This window comes from Canis lupus, chromosome 10 (genome assembly GCF_048164855.1).
Source record: "Canis lupus baileyi chromosome 10, mCanLup2.hap1, whole genome shotgun sequence".
In the NCBI taxonomy this organism is placed as follows: Eukaryota; Metazoa; Chordata; class Mammalia; order Carnivora; family Canidae; genus Canis; species Canis lupus.
Genome location: NC_132847.1, coordinates 52,854,680 through 52,867,986, shown reverse-complemented (window position 1 = coordinate 52,867,986; position 13,307 = coordinate 52,854,680). Strand labels below are relative to the sequence as shown.

Genomic DNA, 13,307 nt, shown 5'->3' with positions numbered 1-13,307 from the left:
TGCCTCCATGTGACACTTTGATTTGGAAGTGAGCCATACAAGTGGAGTAAATATCACTAAAGTTCAATATTTGTCATTCTCCTTTCCTTCTGAGCACCAGGAGGATTGCACTTCTCTTGTCTCTTGATGTTAGGTATGGCCATGAGATTTGTTATGATTGATACAATGTGAACAGAAGCCAGTGTACATTTTTCCTCACCCTCTTCTACTACAGCAAATGCTGAAGGTTCCTATCAAGAAAGTGGCATCAGGGTGCCTGGCTGGCTCAGTCCGTAGACCAAGTGATTCTTGATCTTGGGGTTGTAGGTTCAACTCCTACATATTGGGCATAGAGATTTACTTAACAAAAATCTGAAAGGAGGGGATCCCTGTGTGGCTCAGCAGCTTAGCTCCTGCCTTCAACCCAGGGCATTATCCTGGAGTCCTGGGATCAAATCCCGCATTGGGCTCCCTGCATGGAGCCTGCTTCTCTCTCTCTCTCTCTCTCTCTCTCTGTGTGTGTGTATCTTTCATGAATAAATAAATAAAATCTTTAAAAAAAAATCTGAAAGGGAGGGAGGGAGGGAGGGAGGGAAGGAAAAGAGAGAAAGAAAGAAACAGGCATCATCATAAGATGGTGAAACCTCCATCAGCCTAGATCACTGAGTGATCACAGAGGGCAGACTCCTCCCTCCCACTTCACCCATGCCAGAACTGTGGCATGAGCAAGAAATACATCTTTGTTACTTTAAGCCAGTAAGATCTGAGGGTTGTTTGTGACCACTGTCACCTACCTAATTCTGACTGATAGAGGAAGGAAGTAGGCTGGACATAAGACTTTAGTTTCTGCTATTGCTGGTAGTACAAGTGTCCACTTTTTGGAGGTGGTAGTGGTAACTGGTGGTTTCCTAGTAGCTGCAAAATTGAGTTCTTACCGCAGAAGTGCTACAGAGCTTGTAAAGTTGGCAGTGAAATTAAACTTTTGGTACTTAGTATTTGGAGTGGCAGTGGCTGTGGTTTTCTCATCAGGTTGTGTGGTATGGTTTGAGTGTTGTTCCTAGAAACTGAGCCTCAAACTCATTTCCTCCATCCTCCTAACATTTCTGAGTTAAATAATATCTTTTAACAAATCCCTTTTCTGTTTTAACTACCCAGGGTGGATTCTACTGTTTGTGAAAAAGAACTATGATGAAATTACTATATTTAATAAATCTCATGTTCCCATCAATTCAAGAGGCAATTTATTTTATGAACTACAGTTGACCTTCAACACAGGTTTGAACTGTACATGTCCACTTATATGTGGATTTTTTTAATAGTACTATAAATGTATTTTCTCTTACAATTTTTTTAAAAGATTTTATTTATTCCTGAGAGACACACAGAGAGAGAGGCAGAGACACAGGCAGAAGGAGAAACAGGCTCCATGTAGGGAGCCTGACGTGGGACTCAATCCCGGGTCTCCAGGATCACGCCCTGGGCTGAAGGCAGTGCTAAACCGCTGAGCCACCCGGGCTGCCCTACAATTTTCTTCTTAACATTTTTTTCTCTAGCTTTATTATAAAAATACATTATATAATACATAAACAAAATATGTGTTAATCAACTGTTTATGTTATCAGTAAGGCTTCTGGTCAACAGTAGACTATTAGTAGTTAAGTTCTGGAGGAGTCAGAAGTTACACATGGAGGGTGCCTGGCTGGCTCAGTGGGAAATGCATGTGACTCTTGATCTTGGAGTTGTGAGTTCAAGCCCCACACTGAGTGTAGAAATTACTATAAAAAAATAAAGTTTTTTTTTTTTTTAAAGTTATACATGGATTTCTGGCTGTGCAGGGGCTGGTGCCCCTAACTCCTGCATTGCACAGGGGTCAACTCCACTAGGGAAAAAAGAGGCTAAAAAACTATTACATGCCATTAATTGTGAGACTGTATTCTGATTTAAGAGTCATTAAACTAGGGGAAAAAATGTGCTTTAGGATGAATAAGTTAATAGCAAAAGGAATTCTCCCCCAGATGAAACTGACAGACAGCTGATTATGATTTTAAAAGAACTGTATCAGGGCCCAGTGGTGCAGTGGTTTAGCGCCGCCTGCAGCCCAGGGCGTGATCCTGGAGACCCTGGATGGAGTCCCAAGTCAGGCTCTGCATGGAGCCTGCTTCTCCCTCTGCCTGTGTCTCTGCCTCTCTGTGTGTGTCTCTATGAATGAATAAAATCTTTTAAAAAATAATAATTTAATAAAAATAAAAGAACTGTATCATCTGGGAGGAAAATAAAACCACACCCAAACCTCATAAATGCAGAGATCTGTGATTGCTCAATCCCAGGATCCCTAAACCACCACCAGAAAGTGTAATGCTAATCAGTACAGTGCCCCACAGAGAAATCCTCCATAATTATGCTCTCAGAACACTGGAAAAGGGATCACATCCTTGTGGGCAGAACCTGGGACAACCAGATTGGCTGACTGAGAAACTGTAGCCAGAGAAGTGAGTCAACAAACAGATGCCATGAGATTTCCTGGTCCCATCATTTTCATTGTCATTCAGGGCCAAAGAATATATGATGTTCTGGATTACTGACCACTCTACAGTGCCTTTTAAAAATTTATTCTTTATTTCTTCCATCTCTAGACATCAGGAGTTTGGGGATTGTTTTTGGGCAGAGGTGGTGGTGGTGGTGGTGGTTTAAAGGTAGCTCAGGATCCCTGGGTAGCTCAGCGGCTTAGCGCCTGCCTTTGGCCCAGGGCACGATCCTGGAGTCCCGGGATTGAGTCCCGCGTCAGGCTCCCTGCATGGAGCCTGCTTCTCCCTCTGCTTGTGTCTCTGCCTCTCTCTCTGTCTGTCTGTCTGTCTGTCTCTGTCTATCATGAATAAATAAATAAAATCTTTAAAAAAAAATAAAGGTAGCTCAAAGGCATTTCAAACAAAGGTAATGAGATTATTAGAAACCATATTCACACCGTATAGAAACCTGACTGCAGCACGAAGGGACATTACCCAGAGAACTTATATATGAAGAACCGTGGTCCTATGATATAACCTCCAGAAATAGTAGCTGGATGTGTCATTGAGCTGCCCTCCATTAGAGAGGAGGTGAATTTATTGGCATATGTATAGTGGAATGGCTAGAATATGTAGGTGAGGATATTTTTTTGAAATCAAATATATAGAGGAAAATAATGTGTGTGTGTTGGGCAAACAAGGGGTAGACTACACTGTACACCTGCAATTCTGCATCCTCTCTTCTCCTGGGACCCCCCCATCCCATATCCCCCACCTAGTGTCCATGGGGTTCTCATGTGAGCCACATTAGGCAATTTGAGCTTCAACCATTCCTTGACTACAGCTGATGAGCCCAGTGTTAAGCATCGACTAAGCGGAGCCAATCAGAGTATTTCCTGAAGAATTTGCAAAGTGCAACTAAGAAAAAGAAGCCAGTGTCTTGTTGGATGCCTAGACAATAAGATTTTTAAGCTTTGGGATTGTCCGAAGTGATGTTTTTCACTATGTGGACCAGAAAAACATTAGAAGCCAGTCTGGGGGTGGGGATGATAGGGGCAGGACAGCGCAGGGGAAGGAAATGAAGGAACCTGGCAGAAAGTAACAGAGAGGAGAGGTGGCAAGAGATTCTAATGGCTTTTGTGTCCATTAGTTCCAGTTATTCCTTAGGCATCCCTGTCTTTAGGTTTTAGTCTAATTATAAATGTTTTGTTTTGTTTTGTTTTTTGCTTAAACCAGTTCTTACTCTTCTTTGGAGAGCTCATCCACTTTTTGTTTGGTTTTGTTTTAGTGAGAGAGATGGAGGGAGGGAGGAAGGGAGGGGGTGGGGAGAGACAGATGGAGATGGGGAGAGAGCATCCTAAGCAGGTTCCATACCCAGTGCAGAGCCTGATGGGGGGCTTGATGTGGGCTCGATCTCACGGCCCTAGATCATGACCTGAGAGGAAATCAAGAGTCAGACCCTCAACCTACTGAGCCACACAGACACCTGGCTTATCCACTTTTCTGATTTGACTATTACTAATTTACTGATAACCCACAAAATGTTGTCTTCAGCCTGAACCTCAGAGCTACCTATCCAACTGTCTATGGGATACCTTGGCTTGAGTGTCCAACTGGTACCTCAAACCTAGCATATATAAAACAGAAGTCATCATCCTCCACCTCCCCCACATACCATCCCAAGCCCCTGCTGAAACACCCCTTCTCTTGTGTTTTCTATCTCAGTAAATGGCATCACAGTATCCCTGGTCACCAACCTGGAAGTTATCCCAGACTTTCCCTCCCTCTTACTTCCCATATCCTATAGGTCTAAGTCTCTAAGTCCTACCAACTATAATCCCCAAATATCCTCAGTGCTCTCTTCTCTCCAATCCTCTTCCTCTACATCATTTCAGTCCTTTGTCATTACTCCTTGCCTTCACTCTCAATTGCCTTCAATCTCTCCTTCCACCCAGCAGCCCAAATCATCCCTCTAATTTTTGGATATGACCACATTTACTCCTCTGCTCAAAATATTTCAGTGGCTCCCCACTGTTTCCAGGACAAAATCTGAACTCCTGCAGCTGGGTCACAAATTCACTCACATTACACTCAGATGTGCAACAACATAAGTCTCCTCTCTTTCCTAGAACTGATTTGATCTTGCTCACAATACCCCACCCTGCTGGGTAACAGGGGCAGGGGAACTAAAATTAATCCATTCCGGTAAAATCAGTAGGGTCCAAAAATTTATTTTAGACAGTCTGTAAGTATGACTCAGTCTTTCAGCTTATCTTACCCTTCCCTTTCTTGTTTTTGAGGTGGCATTTGGTTTTATAGGAATCTCATGTGAATTCTGTGTCATTGAGGGAAAGGGTCTCTTAGCCATATGGTTCTTGGGGTTATGTCAGTCGGCATTTGCTGAGATGTGGTGGGTTGGGAAAAAACGAGTTGGTGAATTACAACCCTGAGAGGTAGCTGTTACTAAAACAACTTTAGGAATAAGGGAGCTGAGGCTAAAAGAGGGTGAGTAACTTGCTCAAGGTCACAAAGTTTGTTAAGTGGCAGAACCAGAAATCAATACCCCCCTAATTCTGGAAGGTACTTGGATCTATGGCTAGAATTCCACAGATGCTTATTGAGAGCTCTGAGAGTCTTCACGGTATACCTTTAGGGATGTGCTCATCCATGGAGAATATGTAGAGTAGGATGAGAAAAAGGTCCAGTTCAGAACACTTAGGAATCATTGACCTATGAGGTAGGGTAGGAAGACCTACCTGACAGCTTCTGACCGAACTGGTCTTCCTTTTAGGAGAGATTCTAGGATGGAGAGTCATGCCTGGTCCTGCTCCAGCCAGGCCTGAGTGAGCTCTCGGAATACCCCATTACTCTCAGTCCTAGCTTCTCCCACAACGCAGCAAAGCACAAACCTGAGAGCAATACTGCGTGGGAACTCAGTGAATATGCCCAAGAACTTGTGTTGGCAGGACGGCTCACACTTCCTAGGGCCAGGGAATGCAGAGCCACCTACCGACCCTCTAAAGTGGGGATGCAGAGTCCACCCCAGCTGAGAGTGGTTGTGCATAAGTCTAGGGGTCTTCCAAGATGAGGACTTCGGATCTCCTCCTAGATGTGGGGACCCAAGGCCTTCCTCCTTGGATGATGCAGGCAGAGGCAGATATGGAGGGGCAGTCTCCTCACGTATACGGTACAGAGGCCTTTCTCAGAGATTGTATGTGCAACTCTTCCAGGTGCTGAAGGTGCAAGAAATCTCCGCAAGCAGGTGGGCCTCGTTCCCACCCCCTTCCCCCAGAGGGGACCAGACCTAATAGCCCCTCCAGTCCTTTTCCCGCCCCCACCCCACTCCTGCATCACCGGCGAGTCAGTCCCCACCCCAGAGTGCGACCAATCGCCCGGGAGCCTGGCGCAGCCAGCCAATTGAACGTCGGCAGCGCCGCGGGGATGGCTCCACCCCGCACAGGCCGCGGCCGCCGGCCTCCCGGGAAGCTAGGTTCTCCGCTGTTTTTGCTGCCTGCCGAGCCCAGCCGAGCCCAGCCGAACATAGCCGAACGCAGCCGAACGCAGCCGAGCCTAGCCGAGCCCCGCGCCGGGCCGCAGCCGCCGCCCGAACGCCGCCGAGCGAGCGAGCGAGCCGCCGCGGCCGCGGAGGAGGCGCCGCCCCAGGGGGAGGAGGTGCCGGCTCGCCGCAGACCGCCCGCGGCAGAGGCCGCCCCGGTCGCGCCGCGGCGGGAGCGGCCGGCGGAGGCTGCGCGGCCGAGGGGGAGGGCCGGGGGAGGGGACATCGCCCCTGCCCGCCTCCAGCCCCCCCCCGCCCGCCCCGCGCCCGCAGGCTCCCGAGTCTCAGTCGGCGCCCAGCATCCCGCTGCCCCGGACCCTCCCGCGGGCGCGCACCGGGCTCAACTCAGGTAAGGGGGGCCCTCCCCCCATGGGCACGGGGGCTGAGAACCAGAGACAGCGATACAGAGACCCAGACTCACATGGAGACATAGAGGCAAAGCCGCGGAGAAAGAGACACAAAGACAGAGACACACGAGACTCGCAGAACTACAGAGACAGACCCCACGGAGAAGGGGCGAGAGACACGTCCACGGGGACAGAGTGACACACAGCAAGGAAGAAAGAGACCGAGAGACACTAAAGACCCATACACACAGAGACCGATACAGAGATACACAGAGATAGACTGAGAAAAGAGAGACTCAGAGCACACGGAGACAAATATAAAGAGAGCCACATAGACAGCTGCACGAACATAGAGGTGGGTATGCAGAGGCAGAGGCACACATCTAGGCGAGGGAACGAAAGACTAAGAACCAGCCACACAGACACAACTGACCTGGAGAGACAGTCCCACAGAGAGGCACACCTAGGTACACAGCCTTGGATACACAGACCCATACATGCCTGCCAGGGCCTCCACAAAGTTCCCTCTGTCTGAGCTGGCACCTCTGGAGGTCTCCGGGGCTGGCTGGCTGGCGTCCTGAGAAGGGGGAGGTGCCCAGGCCACACCAGCGGTAGTCACAATCCCCATCCTCTAAGGCCTTGGGCTTCCTCAGCCTCATCCACTCACACAGTGCTTTTGAGAGCTGGAAGCTTGGTGGGCAGGGCCAGGCCATGCCCACTGGTTCTAAGGAGGTAAGATATGGGCTGTCGACTCAGCTTCCCCACTGTGGCTGCACCCCCATCCAGGTGCCCAGAGCCAGGCCGGAGGATGGGGGCATTGGCTCTGTGGGGTATTTAGAACTGCTGGGACCCAGAGTCCTCTGCCAGGGAAGCCAGAGATGTGGGGAAGGACTCTCTTTTATACCCCTTTCCTCCTAGGCCTCACCGTATCCCTTCTCCCTCACTACCCTTTCCTCTGCTCTCTGCCACAGGCTCAGGACTGCAGGTGGACATCTCCACTGCCCAGGAGTCATTGTGTGGACAGGACAGCCTCTGTGGAAGGCCAGCTATACTGGAGTTCTGCCTCGGCATGGGCCTTGCCATCGAGCCAGCCCCGTGGTCTGTGCTGGTCTGAGGGTGCTGCCTGTCATGGGGGCAGCCATCTCCCAAGGGGCCCTCATTGCCATCGTCTGCAACGGCCTCGTAGGCTTCCTGCTGCTCCTGCTCTGGGTCATTCTCTGCTGGGCCTGCCATTCCCGCTCTGCGGACATCGACTCTCTTTCGGAATCCAGTCCCAACTCCAGCCCTGGCCCCTGTCCTGAGAAGGCACCCCCGCCCCAGAAGCCCAGCCATGAAGGCAGCTACCTGCTGCAGCCCTGAAGGCCCCTCGCCTCGCCTGGAGTCTGGGGCCTAAGTCTGCTCCACCCAGAGCCTGGGATCAGGATCCCAGGGTCTAGCCAGTCTGGGGTCCAGAACCCAGAGTCCAGCCTGTCTGGAGCTGGACCTAGCAGCCCAGAGTCTAGCCAGTCTGGCTCCACTAGGGGCTCCAGTGGCCCTTAGTAGACAGGCCTGGGGTGGGGGTTCATGAGTTGGTGCTAGGGCCAGGGCCATCTCGACTCTGCTCCATACCGAGGGCCAGGGACTGGGTCCACCTCTCCCTAGGCCAATTGCCTCCAGGCCCTTGAGGTTGGGGAAGCAAACTGGAATCCATGGCAATAATGGGAGGGTGTCCAGGCTGGGCCCCTCCTTGGGTCCTCCCACTGTTTGCTGGATAATAAATGGAACTATGGCTCTACCCTGAGATTTCCTCCTCTTCCTGGGGGCCCTGCGGCAGCAAATTAAAGGTGTGGGGTGAGCTTCCAAACACAAGTTTATTTGTGCAAAGTAGGACAGGATAATGGTTGAGGGGTGAAGCGCTGGGACCAGGGCTGAAACAGAGTGCTGATGGTAGATGCTAGGACCTGATCAGGGGTGGGGTCACAAACTGGGTGCTAAGGCTGGGCTTTGGTACCTCAGTCAGGAGTTACAAGTACTGGGTTCGAAAAATGAGACAGGGACTCAGGTCTTGGTTTTCACTTCCCTCACCAGGTTCAGGAGTTTATCCAATTTTGCGATTTCCACAGCTGGACCCTTCTGTACCTCCTGCCCCTTCTTTTCCTGGGGACGGGGGAAGTACATGTGGGTGAGGAATGGTGAGGGACAGGCCACTTTTCTCCGGGTCCCAGCTCTGCCTCCTCTGCACACCCTGCCCCAGCTTTGTCCCGCCCCTCTCCCCACCAGTTAGATTTTGGATCCCTGCCTCTCCCCATCCCCAAGGGGTTCTTCCCCAACTCAGGTTAGGAGATCTGGGCCCAGCTGGGGCCTCCGAGAAGCATCCAGTCTGGCTCTGAATCTTGAGTCAACAGAAAGACTTGATTCTGGGAGGAGGGGCAGAAGGTATCTACCCACTAACCCTCAGAGGAACTAGCCTTTCGGGCTCGGGAGAGCTGTAGCTCTCGGGGAGAGGTAAGGCCTCTGACTGTTGGGACCACCCTTCCCACAGGAGGGTCCTTGGCTGAGGCCTAACAAAGAGCTAAGAGATGTGGGTTTGCAGAGGGAGAAGTGTGAACAAAGCCACAGGTGCACTTACCTAGTACCAAAACTTTCAGGTCAGGTTGGGAGTGGGGGACATTTGGGGGTCAGGCCTGCTGTATCAGACATACTCAGGGTAGAGGAGGGTTTCAAGAGACCCAGGAGGGCAGATGAAATATCCCATGTGATTCCAGATATCCTTAGCCAGGACTGGCCCTCAGAAAAGAAGATCCTAAATTTATGACCCTCACCCTGGCCTACAGGGCATTCTAATGCCCTGAGAAAACGAGAATTGGGACACTACAATATGTGTCACTCACCGGCCCCAAGAGCTCCATGGCAGACTAGCACCACTCCCATCCTCCCTTCTGTCCAGGCAGCGGGATACGGGCTATGCTGGGGCAGCTGCCATTTCCTGCCTTCCCTCTGCTCCAGAGTCCCCCTTCCCCCTGCCTCCCCTGCCCTCTCTGCCACCTGTGCCCACTGCTCACTGGCACCTGCTCCAGCCTTGCCTGCTGAGAGCCCAGCTTGGGTCTGGCCTGGGCTGTGAGGAAGTGAGAGAGTGCACGGCCAGCAGGCCCCTTCCTGGCCCCATCCTGGCTGCTGACACCATGAGGAGCTCAGATTTCCTCCTGGTGTGACCACTGCACCTGCTCCCAAATCTGTCTCCCCCTCCCCTTGTGGCCCAGTGCCTTTGCCACTACCTGACTCACCTCTACACTCTTTAGGCAGAGAACAAAGAGGTCTTTTCCTTTAACTACCCTCCTTTCCAAATCAAGTTAGTGCTTTCTTCTTGGCCTCACCCCATCCCCCAGGAGTTGTGGGTCCTGGCTTTTAGTTCCAGCTTTGTCATTAACTCCCTATATGACTTTGGGCAAGTCTCTTGCCTTTCTGGGCTCAGTTTCCCATCTATACTGTAGTTAGGGAAAGACAGTCTGACCTTTGACAAGCTGTCTTCGGACACCAGTTAGGTGAGGTTTCAGGTCAGGAAGTTGGGCCTCTGTGGCCAAACCCTCCTGGGAAGGGCAGGGGGATTGCGGCCGGTAGAGGAGGGGCATTGGGGATGTCCAGAGGACTTCCTATTGCACAAATCACTTGGCTACTGATAGGATCAGATGAGAATTTCACGAGAACCTTCAATCTACCAAAGCACTAGCCCCCAGCTGTCACCCACTCAAGTCCTCTGCTCCCCTGGTACCCACATCCTCAGGTCTTCAGAGATAGAGGTCCCCAGATACACAGAGCCCAGCTGTCTTAGCTATGGCTGACCCTCGGTCTGAGAGGAGTTGGGACTGTGAGAGATCCTCGCCTTCCTGGGTCAGAGTGGGCAGGGCAAGCCCCCACCCAGATCTACCACCCTCCAGATGTGATGGCTATACCCTTGCCCCTGCCTCTGACTGGGGAACCACCATCCTTCCCACTGGGCTGTCCAGCTCAAGCCTAGGTCTCTTTCCTCACTAAATCAAGAGCAGATTTTATCTGTTCCACAAATTGTGCTGTTTCCTTCCCCCTCCTTGAGGCCAACTAGCTGGGCTCAACAAAGAGCTTCAGACCATGCCCAACCACCCCATTCCACCCCACCCCACCCCACCCCACCCTATCCTATCCTCCCCTCCCCCCCACCCCCAGCCCAGTATAGCCTATAGGCCACAGCTGCAGGCTCTTAGCTGCCTTCTGAGTATTTATAGCCAAGTCAACCCCCTCCCCCAGCTGGCTACAATTACAGGCCCGGCCAAAATCCCAGCTCTTGTCTCCTGGTCATGGTGGGGAATAGACTAGGCAGGTACCAGGGGGATGCTGCGGGTATCCCTGCTTTGGTAAGGGTACAGGAGGGCAGGTATCAGTAGTTGAAAGAGACAGGGCCCTGCCTTTGCCTCAAACTGCAAATAAACGCTTCATATTGCAACCAAGAGGTGTAGTCATCAGGGCAACTTGGCCCAGCTCTGATCCTGGCCCAGAACCAGGCAGAAAGCAAATTCTGTATCTTCTCTTAGCACCCAAATAGGCAGGACTCCACTCTGGGTTCTCGGGCTCTGGATTCGAAGGCCTGAATTCTTATGTCTGAATCAGGACTCTTGAGATACAGACTTTGAGGTGCTGGCTCTGAGCTCCATAGCTGTTTTCAGGGCCTTTGCACTCTGAAAGGGTGCAAAGACTCTGGCAGGGTCTCCAGTACAAATCCCAGAAAGGAGCCAGAGCTCACAGGAAGGACTGCCTAACTGTTGACCTTATCCTCTTTTTCTTTTCACATTCTTCCCTGTGTGGGCCCACAGCTCCCAGCTTAGGGACCACTGGAGCTGAGGCCCTGGGTAAGCCCACCCAAGCCCCCTTTCTGAGTAACCTGGGTCTACACCAAATAAGCCAATGATGTCTATGTGCTTCCCCAGGCTTTGGATCCATGGAGTCACCTGCTTACTGGATGTCTCCACCCAGAAGCTCCACAGGTAACTTAGCTTCAGCATGGCAAAGCTGATCTCATCATCTCTCCACAAACCTGCTTCTCCTGTGCTCCTTATTTGGGTAATGACACCACCATTACCCTGGGTTTTCTAAGCTAGAAAGCTGGGAACCACCCCCGGGCTCTTCCCCTTCCTCTTTACCCCCACCATCTTGGAGACTTTATTTCCTACAGCAGCCCAAACTACCCAAGCTTGTACCTTCGGCATCTTGCGCAAGTTGGGTGAGAGCTTGAGGCAAATGACGTGCCCACGGTCATCACCCACAATGATGATGGGGTGGATGGGATTGAACTGCACGTGGGTGATCTTGTTCTTCTTTTTGGTCACCACGGGCTGGCTGCAGATGGCCTCATACTTGTTGATGGACAAGTCAAATACATGGGTCTGTGGAGAGATGGGTGTCAGCACACTCAAGGCTAGCGCCTGTCCCCCACCTCAGAAGAACTAGCACAAGTGCTTTCTGGGGAAACACAACAGAAGCCTAGCACACTGGAGCTGGAGGCAGTGGGAGAGGGGATTTGTGTCTCTGATCATGTTTTTTTTTTTTTCTGTGGTTGAGGGAATGAGCATAAAAAGCTTAGAAGAAAATTTAAGTCTATGCAGAATTAACAATAATAGCAGCTACCATTTATTGAACACTTATTATATACTAGACTCTAGGCAAGCATGTTACGTAGTTGTATAACCTAATAATCCTCACAGACACTCTATAAGGTAGGTTCTGCTATTATCCCCATTTTATTTTTTTATTTTAATTTTTTTATTATTATTTTTTTATTTCTTATTTATGATAGGCACACAGCGAGAGAGAGAGAGAGAGAGAGAGAGAGAGAGGCAGAGACACAGGCAGAGGGAGCAGCAGGCTCCATGCACCGGGAGCCCGACGTGGGACTCGATCCCGGGTCTCCAGGATCACGCCCTGGGCCGAAGGCAAGCGCTAAACCGCTGCGCCACCCAGGGATCCCTATTATCCCCATTTTATAAACGAGAGCTAGAGGCTCTAGGGCTAACTTGCCATTAAGAGGCATATGCAAGGTGCTCAGACAAGTGGTTAATCATATTTTTACCATTCCCTGAGTCCAAACCATTAGTAACTCTTGCCTGGACAATGGTGGCAATGTCCTGATGGATCTTTCTACTTCCACTCTTGCCCCTCTACCATCCATCCTCCATGCAGCCACTAGACTTATCTTTAAACAATCTAAAATCCTCCAGCAGTTTCCCTTGGCAGTATACATAAAATCCAGATTCCTTATTCCGAATTCTCTACTCTCCACTGCTAGAGCTCTTCTTCCCTTTGCTTCCTAGACCCAGGCATACTTGCTTGCCTGCCCCTGAAACCCCTTCAAGCTCATTCTCAGCTCAGGGCATTTGTACTAGCTATTCCCTCTGTCTGGAATGCCTCTCCCCATCTTCACATAGCTGGTTGTTGTCATTCAGCTCTCAGCTTGAATGTCACCTCTTGGAGAAGCTTTCCTTGACCATGCTAAGAGACCACCTGGTCTTTTTCTTTTACATCACTCCCTTTCTCTCTTTTTTATAAAATATAATAGCTTTATTGAGATATAATTCACATACAAAAACATTTACTACTTAAAGTATACAATTCTTGGTTTCGGGTATATTCACAGTTATGCAACCATCACCACAACCGATTTTAGAGCATTTTTCTCATCCCAAAAGAACCCTTGTACCATTAACAGTCACTTCCTATGTCCTCCCACACCCACAACCCTAGGCAACCACAAATCTACCCTCTGTCTCCATAGTTTTGTCTATTCTCAACATAAAAATGAGATCCTATAATGTGTGGTCTTTTGTGACTGACTTCTTACGCTAGCATGTTTTCAAGTTCACCCATGTTGTAGCATGTATCCAATACTTCATTCCTTGTTTTTGCTGATTAATAATC

At 50.2% G+C, this 13,307-nt stretch overlaps 2 protein-coding genes across 13 annotated transcripts in view; one reads left to right on the top strand and one right to left on the bottom strand.

Annotated features, from left to right (window-relative positions):
- Positions 1–6,230: 6,230 nt before the first annotated feature.
- On the top strand, positions 6,231–8,160 carry ENHO (energy homeostasis associated). The gene is made up of 2 exons (XM_072841743.1): positions 6,231–6,388; positions 7,358–8,160. Exon 2 carries the CDS (start codon positions 7,515–7,517, stop codon positions 7,743–7,745), a length of 231 nt encoding a protein of 76 aa, XP_072697844.1. The 5' UTR covers positions 6,231–6,388; positions 7,358–7,514; the 3' UTR covers positions 7,746–8,160.
- Positions 8,161–8,217: 57 nt separating this feature from the next.
- Positions 8,218–13,307, bottom strand: part of DNAI1 (dynein axonemal intermediate chain 1) — a 124,618-nt gene continuing 119,528 nt past the window's right edge. For 11 of the 12 annotated variants that reach the window (XM_072841710.1, XM_072841709.1, XM_072841716.1 and 8 more), the window contains 2 exons: positions 11,594–11,779; positions 8,218–8,522 (listed from right to left, as the gene is read on the bottom strand). In XM_072841710.1, coding sequence (XP_072697811.1) covers positions 8,424–8,522; positions 11,594–11,779 — 285 coding nt within the window. In that variant the 3' untranslated portion in view covers positions 8,218–8,423. Of the gene's footprint in view, positions 8,523–10,581; positions 11,075–11,593; positions 11,780–13,307 lie in introns of those variants that run through there. The other variant, XM_072841711.1, reaches the window with a different exon arrangement.